The sequence below is a fragment of the Malania oleifera genome, chromosome 11 (genome assembly GCF_029873635.1).
Source record: "Malania oleifera isolate guangnan ecotype guangnan chromosome 11, ASM2987363v1, whole genome shotgun sequence".
Lineage (NCBI taxonomy): Eukaryota > Viridiplantae > Streptophyta > Magnoliopsida > Santalales > Ximeniaceae > Malania > Malania oleifera.
The window spans coordinates 26822124-26835669 of NC_080427.1; the positions used below are offsets into that span (position 1 = coordinate 26822124).

At 37.1% G+C, this 13546-nt stretch overlaps 1 protein-coding gene across 1 annotated transcript in view; it reads left to right on the forward strand.

Moving 5' to 3' along the window:
- Positions 1–5940: 5940 nt before the first annotated feature.
- The window catches only part of LOC131167267 (vacuolar sorting protein 3), a 54156-nt gene continuing 46550 nt past the window's right edge, over positions 5941–13546 (forward strand). Inside the window, exon 1 of the mRNA XM_058125977.1 lies at positions 5941–7276. Coding sequence (XP_057981960.1) covers positions 6107–7276 — 1170 coding nt within the window. The 5' untranslated portion in view covers positions 5941–6106. The remainder of the gene's footprint in view (positions 7277–13546) is intronic.

A 13546-nucleotide genomic window follows, 5' to 3' on the forward strand; every position in this document is an offset into this window, starting at 1 on the left:
GGTAATGTACAAAGATAGACACACAACAAAACCTACAGAGTTTAAAACAACCTATGTAGATGTGGATGATGTCCTAGAAGGTGTAAGGGCACGTCCGCGGAACACGGAGAATCCTCAATAGAGGAACCTTTTGGAGTAGATTGTTGCACCACTACCTCCTACTCTAACTCTAGAGCTTAGGAGATCTTCTTGGCAGCATGTACCAAATATGAGGTATGTGAATCATTTACTTCTTACAAATGGAGGAGAACCTGAATTCTTTGTTGAAGCATATCGGGCAGGAGATTTGAGCAAGTGGGAGCTTGCAATGAAAGACAAGATGAAGTCTCTTACCTCCAATAAAACATGGGAACTAGCTAAGTTGCCTAAAGGTAAGAAGGCTTTTCACAACAAATGGGTGTACATGATTAAAGAAGAGCATGATAGATCCAAGAGGTATAAAACCCAGTTAGTAGTCAAAGGTTTCGAGTAGAAGGAAGGAATTGAGTACACTGATATTTTTGCACCAGTTGTGAAATTGACAACCATTAGATTTGCCTTGAGTATTGTTGCCTCAGAGGGCTTGCATCTTGAGCAGTTGGACGTGAAGACGACATTTCTTCACGGTGACCTTGATGAGAAAATTTATATGCAATAGCCAGAAGATTACTCAGTTAAAAGTTAAGAAAATCTTGTGTGTAGATTGAAGAAGAGCTTGTATGGTCTTAACAAGCTACTAAGCAATGGTATAAGAATTTTGATAGTTGTATGTAGAGGAAAAATTTTCAGAAGTGTAATGCTGACCACTATTGCTACTTAAAAAGGTATCATACTAGCTATATTATCCTATTGTTATATGTTGATGATATGCCAGTCGCAAGATAAAATATAGAAAAGATCATAAAATTGAAATAGCAATTGTCAAAGGAGTTTAAAATGAAAGACTTGGGTCTGCAAAGCAGATTCTTGGGATGTAGATTTCTAGAGATAAGCAACAAGGTACGTTGCAATTATCTCAGTCTGAGTACATTAGCCGTGTTTTATAGAGGTTTAACATTAGTAGCGCCAAAACAGTAAATACACCATTGGAAATTCATTTCCGTCTTTCTAAGGATAAGTCTCCCCAAACATATGAAGAAAAACATTTCATGGCTAAGGTACCATACGCTTAAGTCGTTGGAAGTCTCATGTATGCTATGGTTGGTACCAAACCAGATATTGGCCAAACAGTGGGAGCTTTCAGTAGGTATATGTCAAATCCAGGGAAGACTCACTGAGAAGTAATGAAGTGGATTTTGAGATATCTACGTGGCACTATTGATAAGTGCCTATGTTTCGGCAAAAGCGACTTGAAAATTTAAGGGTATGTAGATGTTGATTTTGCAGGTGAAATTGATCATTGCAAAAGCACCACCGGATATATATATTCCACTATTGGCACAACAACTGTTAGTTGGATGTCACAGATACAGAAGATTATTATTTTATCCACTACAAAAGTTGAGTACGTAGTAGTGACAGAAGCAAGTAAAGAGATGATTTGACTTCAGGGTTTGTTAACAGAGCTCAGAATAAAGTAGGAGAAAAATGTTTTGCATAGTGATAGTCAGAGTGCAATACATCTGACAAAAAACTATGCATCTCATTCTAGAACCAAACATATTGGACTTTGTTATCATTTCATTAAATCTCTGTTAGAAGACGGTGTGTTGACACTTGAAAAAATCCAAAGTAGTAGGAATCCAGCAGATATGTTAACAAAGGTGGTAACCACAGAAAAGTTGAAGTTGTGTTCAACTTCAGTTGGTCTTTATGCCTGAAGACATATTTGAGCACATCATTTATCACTAGTTGAGGAGGCGTCTTTGTCTCCAAGTGGGAGATTGTTGAGTAGCTTGAGCCAGAGATGCAGTGCCGTGTGTGAGCTGTTGAGTCGCGTTGAGCTGTAATCCACAGTTGTTCGAGGCTATTGATTGAAGCCGAAATTGATTACAAATTAATCTGCCGTTTACTATAATTTCTCTAGCCATCTATAAATAAAGAAGTGTGTGCAAGTGGAAAGATATGTGTGTGTAGAAAAGAGCGTGAGGAAGAGTGCAAAAAGAGCAGAGAGAGAGTTTGTATTTTCTCTCGATTTCATAGTAGATTGTGCTGTACTCTGTGGACATAGGTCAATCTAGACTGAACCACGTAATTTCTGGTATCTCTTATTTTTCTAGTGTGTGTTTATTGCTCATAGATTCCTAACATCTTGATCACCCTTGAGTTACATGTATCAAGGTGCCCCTTCATATTGTGTTATAATTTATTTACCATAAGTTGCCCTCAACTTTCAAGCCTTGAGAAAGCACTTTCTAGTTTGGAAGTATTTATTTTTTCACATTGCTTTTTTTTTTTTTTCCTTTATAAGTTGCGAGTCTTTCATGAGCCTTTCTTAATCACCCTTGAGTTACACATAATAAGGTGCCCCTTCATCCTCTTATTATATTTTATTCACCATTGGTTGTCTCCCATTCTCAAGCCTCGGATAAGCATTTTCAAGTTTGGAAGTATTTATTTTTCCACATTATTTTTTGATTGGTTGTTGATTATGAGTAGTCATATATTAATCATAAGCCAAATGCATCAATTAATTTATATGAGCAAAACTCATTTGTCAATTATGATTCGAGCTCATATGTTATTTATGAGTAAAACTCAATTGTCAACTTATAAGAAAGACTCATCTATCAATTATGAGCAGGGATGATCTATAATTTATAAGTAAAGCTCATATATTGTCTATACAAGTATAGTTCATCTATCATTTATGAGTAAGACTTATCTATCAATTTAATAGTAAAGCCTAATTATTTGTTATTCATATGATCTTTATTTAATAAGCAATGCTCATCAGTCACTTATTAGCAAAGCTCGTCTATTATTTATATGAGTAGAGCTTTGTTATTTATATGAGCAAAAGTTGTAGAACCTTTCTGTCGACATCGAGTTTTGAAGACCCACTTAGATTGCCAATATTTTGGTGATCATTTTACAAACCAAACAAGTATAGACAACCAAATAAATATTTCCTAACTTGCTTATTTATTTTAAAAAACGAAGTCGCTGCTTTATTTTTATTTTAAAAAGACAAAATAAAAGAAAACTTTTTTTAAAAGATATTAGGTGTGGGAGTATTTTTGTAAATAGGAGATGTAAGACTTTAAATTTCTTTTTATTGGGATTTAAAGAATTTGCATCCTCAAATACCTATCCTATGAATGTACCGTGCTTACTTTTTGTGTGTGCATGTGTGTATCTCTATTTTTGAAATAAAATTTCTCAAATAAATTGTTAGAATTTCAAAAATATTTAAAAAGTCATGTTGCAAAATCAGATAGCCGACTGCCTCTTTTGTTTATTCTTTCCAAAAAGCTTCCAACTCTTAACCTCTTTGAAAAAGATTTCGTTAAATCCATATAGAGGATTTAACCTCATGAAAATCTTACTACTTAATGTCTATTCAAAACAAACACATAAAACATGCATAAATTAGAAAATAATGAAAAGAGGAAAGAAAGACCTTTTGGGTTTTTGTTTGGTATGGTTGGATTTACAAAGTAGACTGCCTATATATCTTTAAATGAGGATCGAGTCATCTGTAATTCTTAAAAAAATATTTTTAGTATGGGAGGAAAACTATAAAGTATAACTTGAAAATTTTTTATTTACCCTTTTGAAAAGAGGTTTTTAAATTCATTCGACAACCAAATCATGAATGATTTATTAAAAAGCTAAATTTTCTAGAACATGTTTTATTCCTCTAAAAGGAAAACCATAAAAAGCCTGACTTTAAAAGTGTGAATTTTTTAAGGGAGAACCACAAACCCGCCTTAACATTTTGTAAAAAATGGTCGGTGAACACCTACACGCTACATCATGGATGTATGCCTCCAAAAATATTTGAAAAATTTGTAAAAATATGAAAGATTTTACAAAAAAACCTTTGCATGGAATCATTTCTTGATGAAAATTAGGTTCTTTTTTTTGGAGAATCCATTAAAACCTCTAATAAAATGACATTCCAATTCAATCAAATGTTCTTTATTATTATTTTTTTCAAAATGGTAATTAAGGTGTTGGTCGATCGACTACATGGGCTAGTCAATCACCTAAAATGCAAAAAGTTACATAACATGCAACCATTTGACATTTTGGCATGCTTTTCTCTCATGGGATTGAAAGATGAACATCCTAACTCTTCTAAAACGTGAACAAGTACATGGAATAACATTGTAAAGACAACAAATCAAGACAAAAACATAAAAAACACATTTATGTATCATGCATGCAAACATTCATAAATACGAGTAGAAATTGAAAAAGAGAAAGGTTAGATATTGGCCTTATGAAAGATGATTACAATGTAGATCAAGTGAGAACCTCTCTCTCTCTCTCTCTCTCTCAAATCACACTTTAAATATTCCAAATAAAGGAAGAGATATATGATATTTTCTTCTTTTCTTTTTTTAAATAAAGTCCTCAGACTGAATAGGTGACTGGTTTTAATTGAACCCACTTGGACTACTCGTCTAGGTTTCAAAACCATGCTTTCGCTTGGTTCAACAAAGGACATTTCATCATAAAATTGGTATGTTTACTTATTGAGGTTCCAAACTAAGATGATTAATTTCCTTGACACACTTATGACATATGTAAGGAAAGTATTAGATAACATGTAGTTGATGTTTATCAATACATCATCACCCTTCACTTTTCTAGTTTTTCCAATAATACTATTGGACCCCACTCTAATACGTCAACTTGAAATTGGCAAAAATCTCGAGGAAAGATTGTCTATTTGCCAGTGATGACTTTGGAGTGATTGGCCTAATCAAGATTAACGGTGACAATTTTATGAAACAAATGATTATGATTTAATTGTCTATATTTATGAATTATTATTGATTATGGATCAATACTAGAATGTTTTACACTTTTTGTTTGTAACCAGATAGAGTATTTTATTTACTCAAATTTCAGTATTTTTTTTTTTGCCTTATCTATAAATATATGAAAGTTGAGTTTAGTTGCATTAGAGGTTGAACATGACAACATGTGTCACTCTTTTGTGTCTTTGGACAAGTTTGAATAGAAGATTTGGAATAGAATCCAACACAAAATTTTTGTACTAATGTTTTGTTGAGAGGGTTTGAGGGTAGAACATAAAATTAGTTAGGGAAGGGAGGAGGGTTGTGATTGTCCATTAATTTTAAAGAGGTGTTAGAGGTGTCACCTCATCATGTCTTACAAGATTCTACTTTTGTTATTATTTAAAAAGTAAAGAATAAAAACAATTCAAAGTGATGTTACCTTATGCCTTACAATATTACATTTTTCCTTTGGTCGGCTCCTCTTTTAATTTTTTCTATAATTGAATAAAAATGTTGCAGCCCAGACAATCCTTGCATAGAAAATTGAATAAAAAAAAGTTGCAAACTGGATGGTCATTGCATAGAAAGTGACGCACAAAGCACGATGTGCCATGGAATACTCTCTCGTCGATAATCTCTACTCTGCCACTCCCATATAATTTTATTATTATTTTTATTATTCTTGATTGCAATGCTATTTTTTTAAGTCTTTTTTCAAATCCCAAATAAAATAGATGAAAAGATGACACAAATTAGATGAACTAAGGATTTAACAAAATGTTTTAAGTTAATTTATATAAATGGATAATATAACTTCTAAATATTAACTAATAGAAAAATGAAATTAAAATATATGTTTAATTTTCCTAAGAAGATAAATTATATTTATGAGTGAATTAATTGTCAATGAAAAGTAATTTTCCTAATAAAATTCAAGTATATTGCTTTGTAAAGAACTTTCTTTGACTATATTAAATTGGGCGAGGTGTGTATAATCTACCAAACGACGTCGACTTATGAGGCGTCACCAGCAAATGCTCGTTCCTTCGTCCCTAACTCCACTTTAAAAGTCCGTTGACTATTGACGCTGTTCTGTAGTTTTCTCCTACTGCTCACCGTTATCTTCCCATTTCCTCACTTCAATCACCGACAATGGCTCTATAGCCTCTCCAAGCCCTAACCCTAGCCCCAATCCTAGTTCTGCAACTCATGCCATGGCAGACCCCCTATCCAAGGGCCGCACCGTTCTGGAACCACTCGCACTCTTCGACCCCCCAAGCCCTTCTCTCTCCTCCTTCTCTTCTCTCGCCGTCTCCACATTCTCCGATTCCCAAACCCTAATCTACGTCGGCACCCAGTCCGGGAACCTCCTCTTGCTCTCCCTAAATCCTAATTCTTCACCTGCTCCGGCCATTTCTGCTCACTCCAACAGCAACAACTCAGCTGATTTCGACGGTTCGTTGCCGAGAAGTGTCTCCTTTTTGCGTAGTATTGCTGTCAGCGACTCTGCAGTGGAATCGGTGCACGTGATTGGTGAGATTGGGAAAGTTCTGGTACTTTCGGATGGGGTTTTGTATTTGGTTGATTCGCTCTTGTTGCATCCTGTGAAGAGATTGAGTTTTGTGAAGGGAGTTAGTGTTGTCGCGCGGAGAGTGCGAAGCGGTGCGGTGGAGTGTACGGATTTTTCAGCCGGGGATGCCTGTAATTTGTCGGAATCTTCTGCCCCAAGTCGGCGGCTTTTGCAGAAATTAGGAGGTGGGATTAGAGCAAATGGAGTGAAAACCCGAGAGTCTGAGCCGCATAGAGATGGGAATTATGTTTTTGCAGCTGCGGTTGGCAGAAGATTGATACTGATGGAGCTTGTTTCAGCTAATAAGGTTGGTAAGATTGACCGAGATGGTGACGGTTTTGGTGGTTCCTTGGTGATTTTGAAAGAGATTCAGCCTGTTGATGAGATAAAGACCATGGTGTGGATTGATGATTCATTAATAGTTGGTACTTCCAATGGTTATAGTTTATTTTCTTGTGTTATGGGGCAAAATTCTCTGATATTTTCTCTGCCGGATCCGTCTAGCGTGCCGAGGCTTAGATTGCTGTTGAAAGAATACAAAGTGCTTTTGATGGTTGATAATGTGGGTGTTACTGTTAATGCTCATGGGCAGCCAATTGGTGGAAGCTTGGTATTTCGGGGCTGTCCTGATTCTGTGGGGGAGATGTCCTCGTATGTGATAGCTGTGAAGGATGGGAAGATGGAATTGTATCATAAGAGATCGGGTAATTGTGTTCAGATGCTTCCATTTTCTGGAGAAGGAGTTGGTCCGTGTATTCTTGCTGATGGACAAGATAGGAGTGGGATACTTGTAGCTGTTGCGACGCCAAGTAAGGTGTGTTAAATCTGAGGATCTTTGGGCTTCGGTATTTTTTATGCTGCTTTTAAGGTGCTAAATTAATTTTAAGGTTATCATTTTAGTTTGGGATATTCTTGATAACTTGTTTGCTTTTATACTGAATTTGATTAGCAATCAAGTGGGAACGATTAAAAAAGCAATTCCAGGGCAATTTTTATTTTACTGAGCCACATAACTTCTTGATCAGAAACATGAGCTAGCGGCATAACCTCATCTGCCCCAAAAAAAACCTGAAAAAAATTAGAATAAGTATTAAAATAATGAAAATGTTATTTTATTTTTATTTTTTGGGTTAAAAACACGGTCGTATAAAAGTAAGCTTGTTCCGCAGAACTAGATCATAGTATTTGAAGCTCAAATCATCCACAACCCCAATAAAAGACAATTAAATTTAATTTAATGTTTTAAGGATATTTATTTTACTAAAATTAAGTTTCATACTTTATTACTTGTCTACATTTGATTTTCAATATTTTTAAGCCATGTAAAATAAGCATATCTTTTTAGAAAAAAGTTAAAGCATATTTTATGAAAATAAAATTTAATCTGACTTCCCAAAATTGTTTCTTGTTTGAAATTTATTTTTTGGGATAACCCCTTGAAGATTGGGTGTGAGTGGCTGGAGGAGTGTAAGCTCTTGAGTAGGGAGTATAGGAATTGAAGGGATCATCTTTTTAAGGAGTTTGAGGTGCTTTTGTTGAGAGAAGATATGAATTGGGAACAAAATTCAAGGAAAAGTGGGTGAAGGAGGGGGGTTGTATTTCTGGTTTGTTTTGTAGGGTGGTTAGCAGGAGGAGAAGGAAAATATTTATTGAGGAGTTGGAGTTAGATTTGTGGAGTTTTGTGAGGGATCACTAGCAAACTGAAGATGAGATTATAGGCTTTTATAAGCTTTTATACAAAGAGGATTGTCAACATATATTGATGCTCGAGGGACTTGATAGATTGATATAGGGGTGGATACTGACATTTGGTTAGAGTAGCATCTTGAAGTAGAAAAAGATAAGATGGCATTATTTGAAATGGATTGGGGTAAAGTAGCTCCCGGTCCTGATGGTTTTATGATGACATTTTGTCAAGCTGGGAGGTTTTATAAGAGGATATTATACGGTTTTTGGGGAGTTTCATCATAATGGGTTGGCAGGGAATAGTGTGACTTGACCTAATTCTTAAGATTGAGATGCCTAGGAGGGCGAGGGATTTTCGGCCTATTAGTGTAGTGACTTGTAATTGTAAGGTTTCTTGTCTAAGGGACTTAAAAGGTTCTAGGGGATAGAGTGACAATGGTTTAGTCTGAGTTCATCAATGCAGACAAATTTTCGATGCACTTTTGGAGGCTAATGATGTGGTTGAGGATGTGAAAATGTATGGTAAGAGAGGCATGTTTCTCAAATTAGACTTTGAAAAGGCTTATGATGTGGTGAATTAGGGCTTTCTAGATAATGTGATTGGTAAGAAGGGTTTCAAGTTACGATGGAGGAAATGGATCAAAGGGTGGTTATGCTCAACAAGTATGGTTGTGATGGTAAATGTCATTCTCACATTCTAGAGAGTTGTTTCGGGCTTCTTTGGCGCTAAGGCAAGGGGATCCAATGTCTTTGTTTTTGTTTACTCTAGTTCTTGATGGGTTAATTTGATTGATTTCACATGAACAAGGTTTAGGGGTGATAATAGTATTATTGGTTGAGTGGCAGGAGGTGGGGGACCTTTAGATGATGGGAAATTGCGGAAGGTCCTTACTTTGTTAAGAAATTTTGAGAAGATTTCTAGGTTCAAGATCAACGTGGCAATTTTCTAACATAGCTGGCATTAATTTGGATAATAGTGACTTAGAGAGATTCAAGGCTCTAATTGATTATGTTTCATTTGTTTGGCCTTTGTTGTATCTAGGTCTTCCTGTAGAGGTAAACCCATCTTTGTTGCCTTTTGGGACACAATGGTTGAGAGAGTGGGAAGGAGATAGGAAGGGTGGAAGAGGGCATACTTATTGCTAGGGGTTTGTATTCCTCTCATTAGTGCTTCCTTTTTTGACTTTCCTCATATGCTTTTATCCTTTTTTAGAGTTCCGAAGAATGTGGCATGGGTTTGGAGAGGCTTATGAGAGGCTTTGATTGGTCCACTAATGGGGAGAATTAGAGGGATCATCTTGTTAGTTGGGGTTGTTAGGAGACCTAAGTTTGAAAGGGCTTGGGTCTTGGTAATGTGGTATATAAGAACATCTCATTAATTGGAGAATGGTTATTAAGGTTCTCTCTAGAGGTTAATAGAAGTATGGAGTTCATCGGAATGGGTGGGATACCAAGGAAGTGGTAATGTTTCTCATGTAAATCCTTGGGAGTTTGTTCCTATGTTGCGTGTTTGATCTTTCTCATTACTCGGTTCAAAGTGGGTAATGGTAGTAGGATTGGGTTTTGGGAAGATATTTGAGTGGGAGAGGTTTTGTTGGAGTTGTGGGTGCCTTGTCTTTTAGATGATCCATTCTTCGTAATATAGTAATTGTGACTTATTTCTTTTCAGGGGGTTCTCTGTCTTGAGATTTGCATTTCTTTAGGAGTCTTAGTGAAAGAGAGGTTGAGGAGCTTACTTCTTTATTGAGTGTGTTGGATTCTTCCTCCCCCCAAAACAAGGGAAGCTGTTTGAGTTTGGTTAGGGGATCCTTTGGGCTCCTTTTCCTTTGGGCTCCTTTTCTTCTAAGTTTTTCTTCACTCATCTCTTTTTGTTTGGAATCTTGGATAAAAGACAATTTTATTGGAGCAATAAACAAAGTACAAAATAGAGGACAAGGTCCTCCCTAGATAATGAAAAAAAAAAGGTAGCCCGGTGCACAAAGTTCCTGCATATGTGGGGTCCTCGGATAACAAAAGTTACAAAAAAAACTTTAAGCTACTAAAGGAACCAGGAACAACAATACAAGTATTAATTACAAGAGCTTTGCCCTCTAATATCTCGTGAGGTTGGACAACAGTAATCCCCTAAAGAACTGAGAGAGTGCACCCATAGGGATTTAAGGAAAGTTGCTCTATCCCAAAGTAATTGTGGACAGGTTGAGCGATCTTTAAAAATCCTAGAATTCCTCTCAATCCATAGGGCCTAGAGGATGGCAAATACAACTGCAAACCAAAGAGCTCTTCCATTTCTCTTCTTTCCCAAACCCTAAAAGTTGACCAATAACAAGTCTCCCACCATTCTTGGGCCACCCATTGTTCCCTCTAGCTAGAGAGAGCATCCTAGAGCTCTGATGCTACCCTGCGATGCACGAAAAATGGGCATTTGTTTCGTTGCTTGCATAACACATGAAGCGCGGGGGAAGGAACTTGATGCTCTTCCCTTTGCGCTGCTATCCTTAGCCCTTGAGTCCTTGAATATGGCGTCTCCTTCCTCTATTCATCTCCAAGCCATCATTTCCACAGTGAAGTCTACTATCCTCCATCATAGTCGTGCTTCCATCCTCATCGTTACCCTTGCCTCGAGTTCAAGACTCACCATATACCCAGCCTGTTATGACTTTCCTCCTCTTTCTTCAAGAGAAGATCAAAACCTAAAATCGTTTGCAAAGGACATCGAGGTGGTCATAACTCTGTCCCCAACTCACAGAAAAAGGTCATGAAACTCGCGAAACCTGTACACACTAGTCACCGACTCAAAACTTCATCTTTGCTAACCAGAGTGGTTGTTCTCTGTAACTCTGCATTGCCCACATCTCCTGAAAGCTTTCCCCTTCTAGAGATGCCCTAATACAGATTTGAAGTATCAACAAACAACTGAATCATCTCAATTCGCTTGTGTATCATTTCGGCAAGTCTTCCATGGCTCTTAGAATTGCAAAGGGGCAATGCCCTAGCTTCTGTTTATTCCCGTATCTTTTTGCTTTCATTTCTTCTTCCTTTGCAGTCTTCAGTCAAACTCAAGGCTTAGGGATTAGAGATGGTTGAGTTTTCCTCTGTTAAAATTGTTGGAAGGTGTTTAGCTTGATTTCGATAGACTCATTAACGTTTCGAATCACAGAATATGCTGGATGTTATACTTCATACATTGTGTTGAAGAAAGAAGACTTTATTTGGGTGACGAAGATGATGGGGATTCTTTGTGATGGGCTGGGAGGAGTAGAAGTGGGTAGAGGAGTTCAATCCTTCTCAAAGAAAGGGAGGGCAATCAATTTTAGGCCTCTTGCTAACGAGAGAGGTAATTTTATTCTGCTAAAGAAGGAGATTAGTGGAGGGAGGCGGTTGGACATTAGAATTCCAGAAGGGGAAAAGCATATTGGTTGGAAATCATTTCTTGCAGCATTGCTGGATTTGTCAAAGGTGAACAAGATTGAACAAGATAGTATCTAGGGAAACTAAGATGTCTAGACTGCAGGTCACGGAATGTATGAAGGGAAAGGGATACAGACAGGAAGTTGGATGAACCCTGGCAAGCCCTTCTTTGGCTGACATTGTTAGGGCTGCTCCGGAAATGAAGGAGACCTAGGAAGCAAATGCTGAAGTCCAGGATCGCAGGGAATTAGAGGTGTTATCTCATAATCCAATGATCCAATCCCTTGAATTGAGTGCAACACAGCTGTGGGGGAGTGTTCAAAATCTATAAAGCAGAATGGGTTTAAAGGGATGGTTATGAGTAGGTCTAATATGCTGAGGACCAAGTCAGATGGGCCTAAGAAGTCAAAATTAATGTGGGTTGAGAAAATGAGGGCCTCACCCCTTAATGAGGTGGGCAGGTGTGCTTCAGCTATCAACATGAAGCTTATCAGAACTGAAGATGGAGAGAAAGGCAAGCAGGGTCTCAATAGGCTGATTTGTAATGCCAGGCAGAAGGATGCAGCAAACGATAAGGAAGTGGGGTTAAATGGGAATTGCTCAGAGATTCTTGGTACCTCCCTTATTAGGGAGGAAAACCCACAATCTATTAGATAGTCTCAGACTGTACTGCAGGAACCCAATTATATTTCAAATCTTCAATCCTGATAAACAGTTTCAAAGGAAAATTAGCAGATTAATTTTGAAGAGGAAACAGAATTTGACTCTTCATTTGATGAGGAGGATGATTTGAGCAGCATTTGCGAATCTGAGAAGTAAATTTTAGTTGACCAGTGCAGAGGAGAGCGATTTATTTCAGCTATTTGAAGGAGAGTTTGGAGATGCTGAATTTAATGGATCGGGACAGAACGGAAACACGGTAATGCCTTGCATCAAATGGCTGTCAACCAGCCTCTTCTTGTTTTCAATTTGACCGTCTCACATCAGTTCTGAATGAATTTTGTTGCAGATTCGAATCACACTTAACAGTAAGCTGCTTTTTCTATTGTGATATGACTTCTTTCCATGATTGAGGAGCTCGCTGTTCTGCTCCAGAAATATCGGTCTCTTTATAGCCTTCTTCCTTAACAGGATCCAATACCATGGACGAAGCTCTCTCTCAAAACTCTGCCAGCCTTCATCATGAACACACCTAGGATGAAAATGAGAAACCCTTTCCTATCCATTCCAACCCTAATTCCAAAAACTTTCTTTTTCCTTGTCAATCTAACGCCATCCAATAATCCACCCTTCCATACATTTTTTGTGAGAGAACCTCCTACCCGACCAAACACTGAAGGCAATCCATTGATGAACCACTGTGCTGCCACCAAAGAAACCCTTACTCAACAATCGTGAAGGGGTTCCTTTCAAACAACGAAACAAAACCACCCTCCCCTACTCCCTCTAGAAGCAGATCGAAGGATTTCCCCTCGATCTGGACAGACTGAAGAGAACTCCCTTTATTTTATTTTATTTATTTATTTATTTTGGTTGGTTTTGTTTTGGTAGGATTTCTTATCGTCCTTGTATATTCTTCCTTCTTTTAATAGAATTTTCTTTAAGTGAAAACACCACATCTATAGGATGCAGCAGTGGGCTTGAAGAATTTGCTAGTCATGGCTTCCACAGTTGCTTGTTTTGTGGTAAAAAAATTGAAGGGTACAAAAGGCCTTCGACAAAGAGAGGGGACCAAAAAAATGTCATAAATAGATTTTTTTTTGTATATAATAAATTTTCCCTTTTTTGTTTTGTTTTGGGAGCATTTCCTATTCTCCTCATATATTCTTCCTTCTATTAATAGAGTTACCTTTAATTTTTAAAAAACCACATCTAAAGGAGGCAACATTGTACTCGAAGAATTTGCCAATCATAGCTTCCACAATATCTTATTTTGAGATACAAATTGGATGATATAAAAGGCCATAGACAGAGACAGCGAGAGAGAATC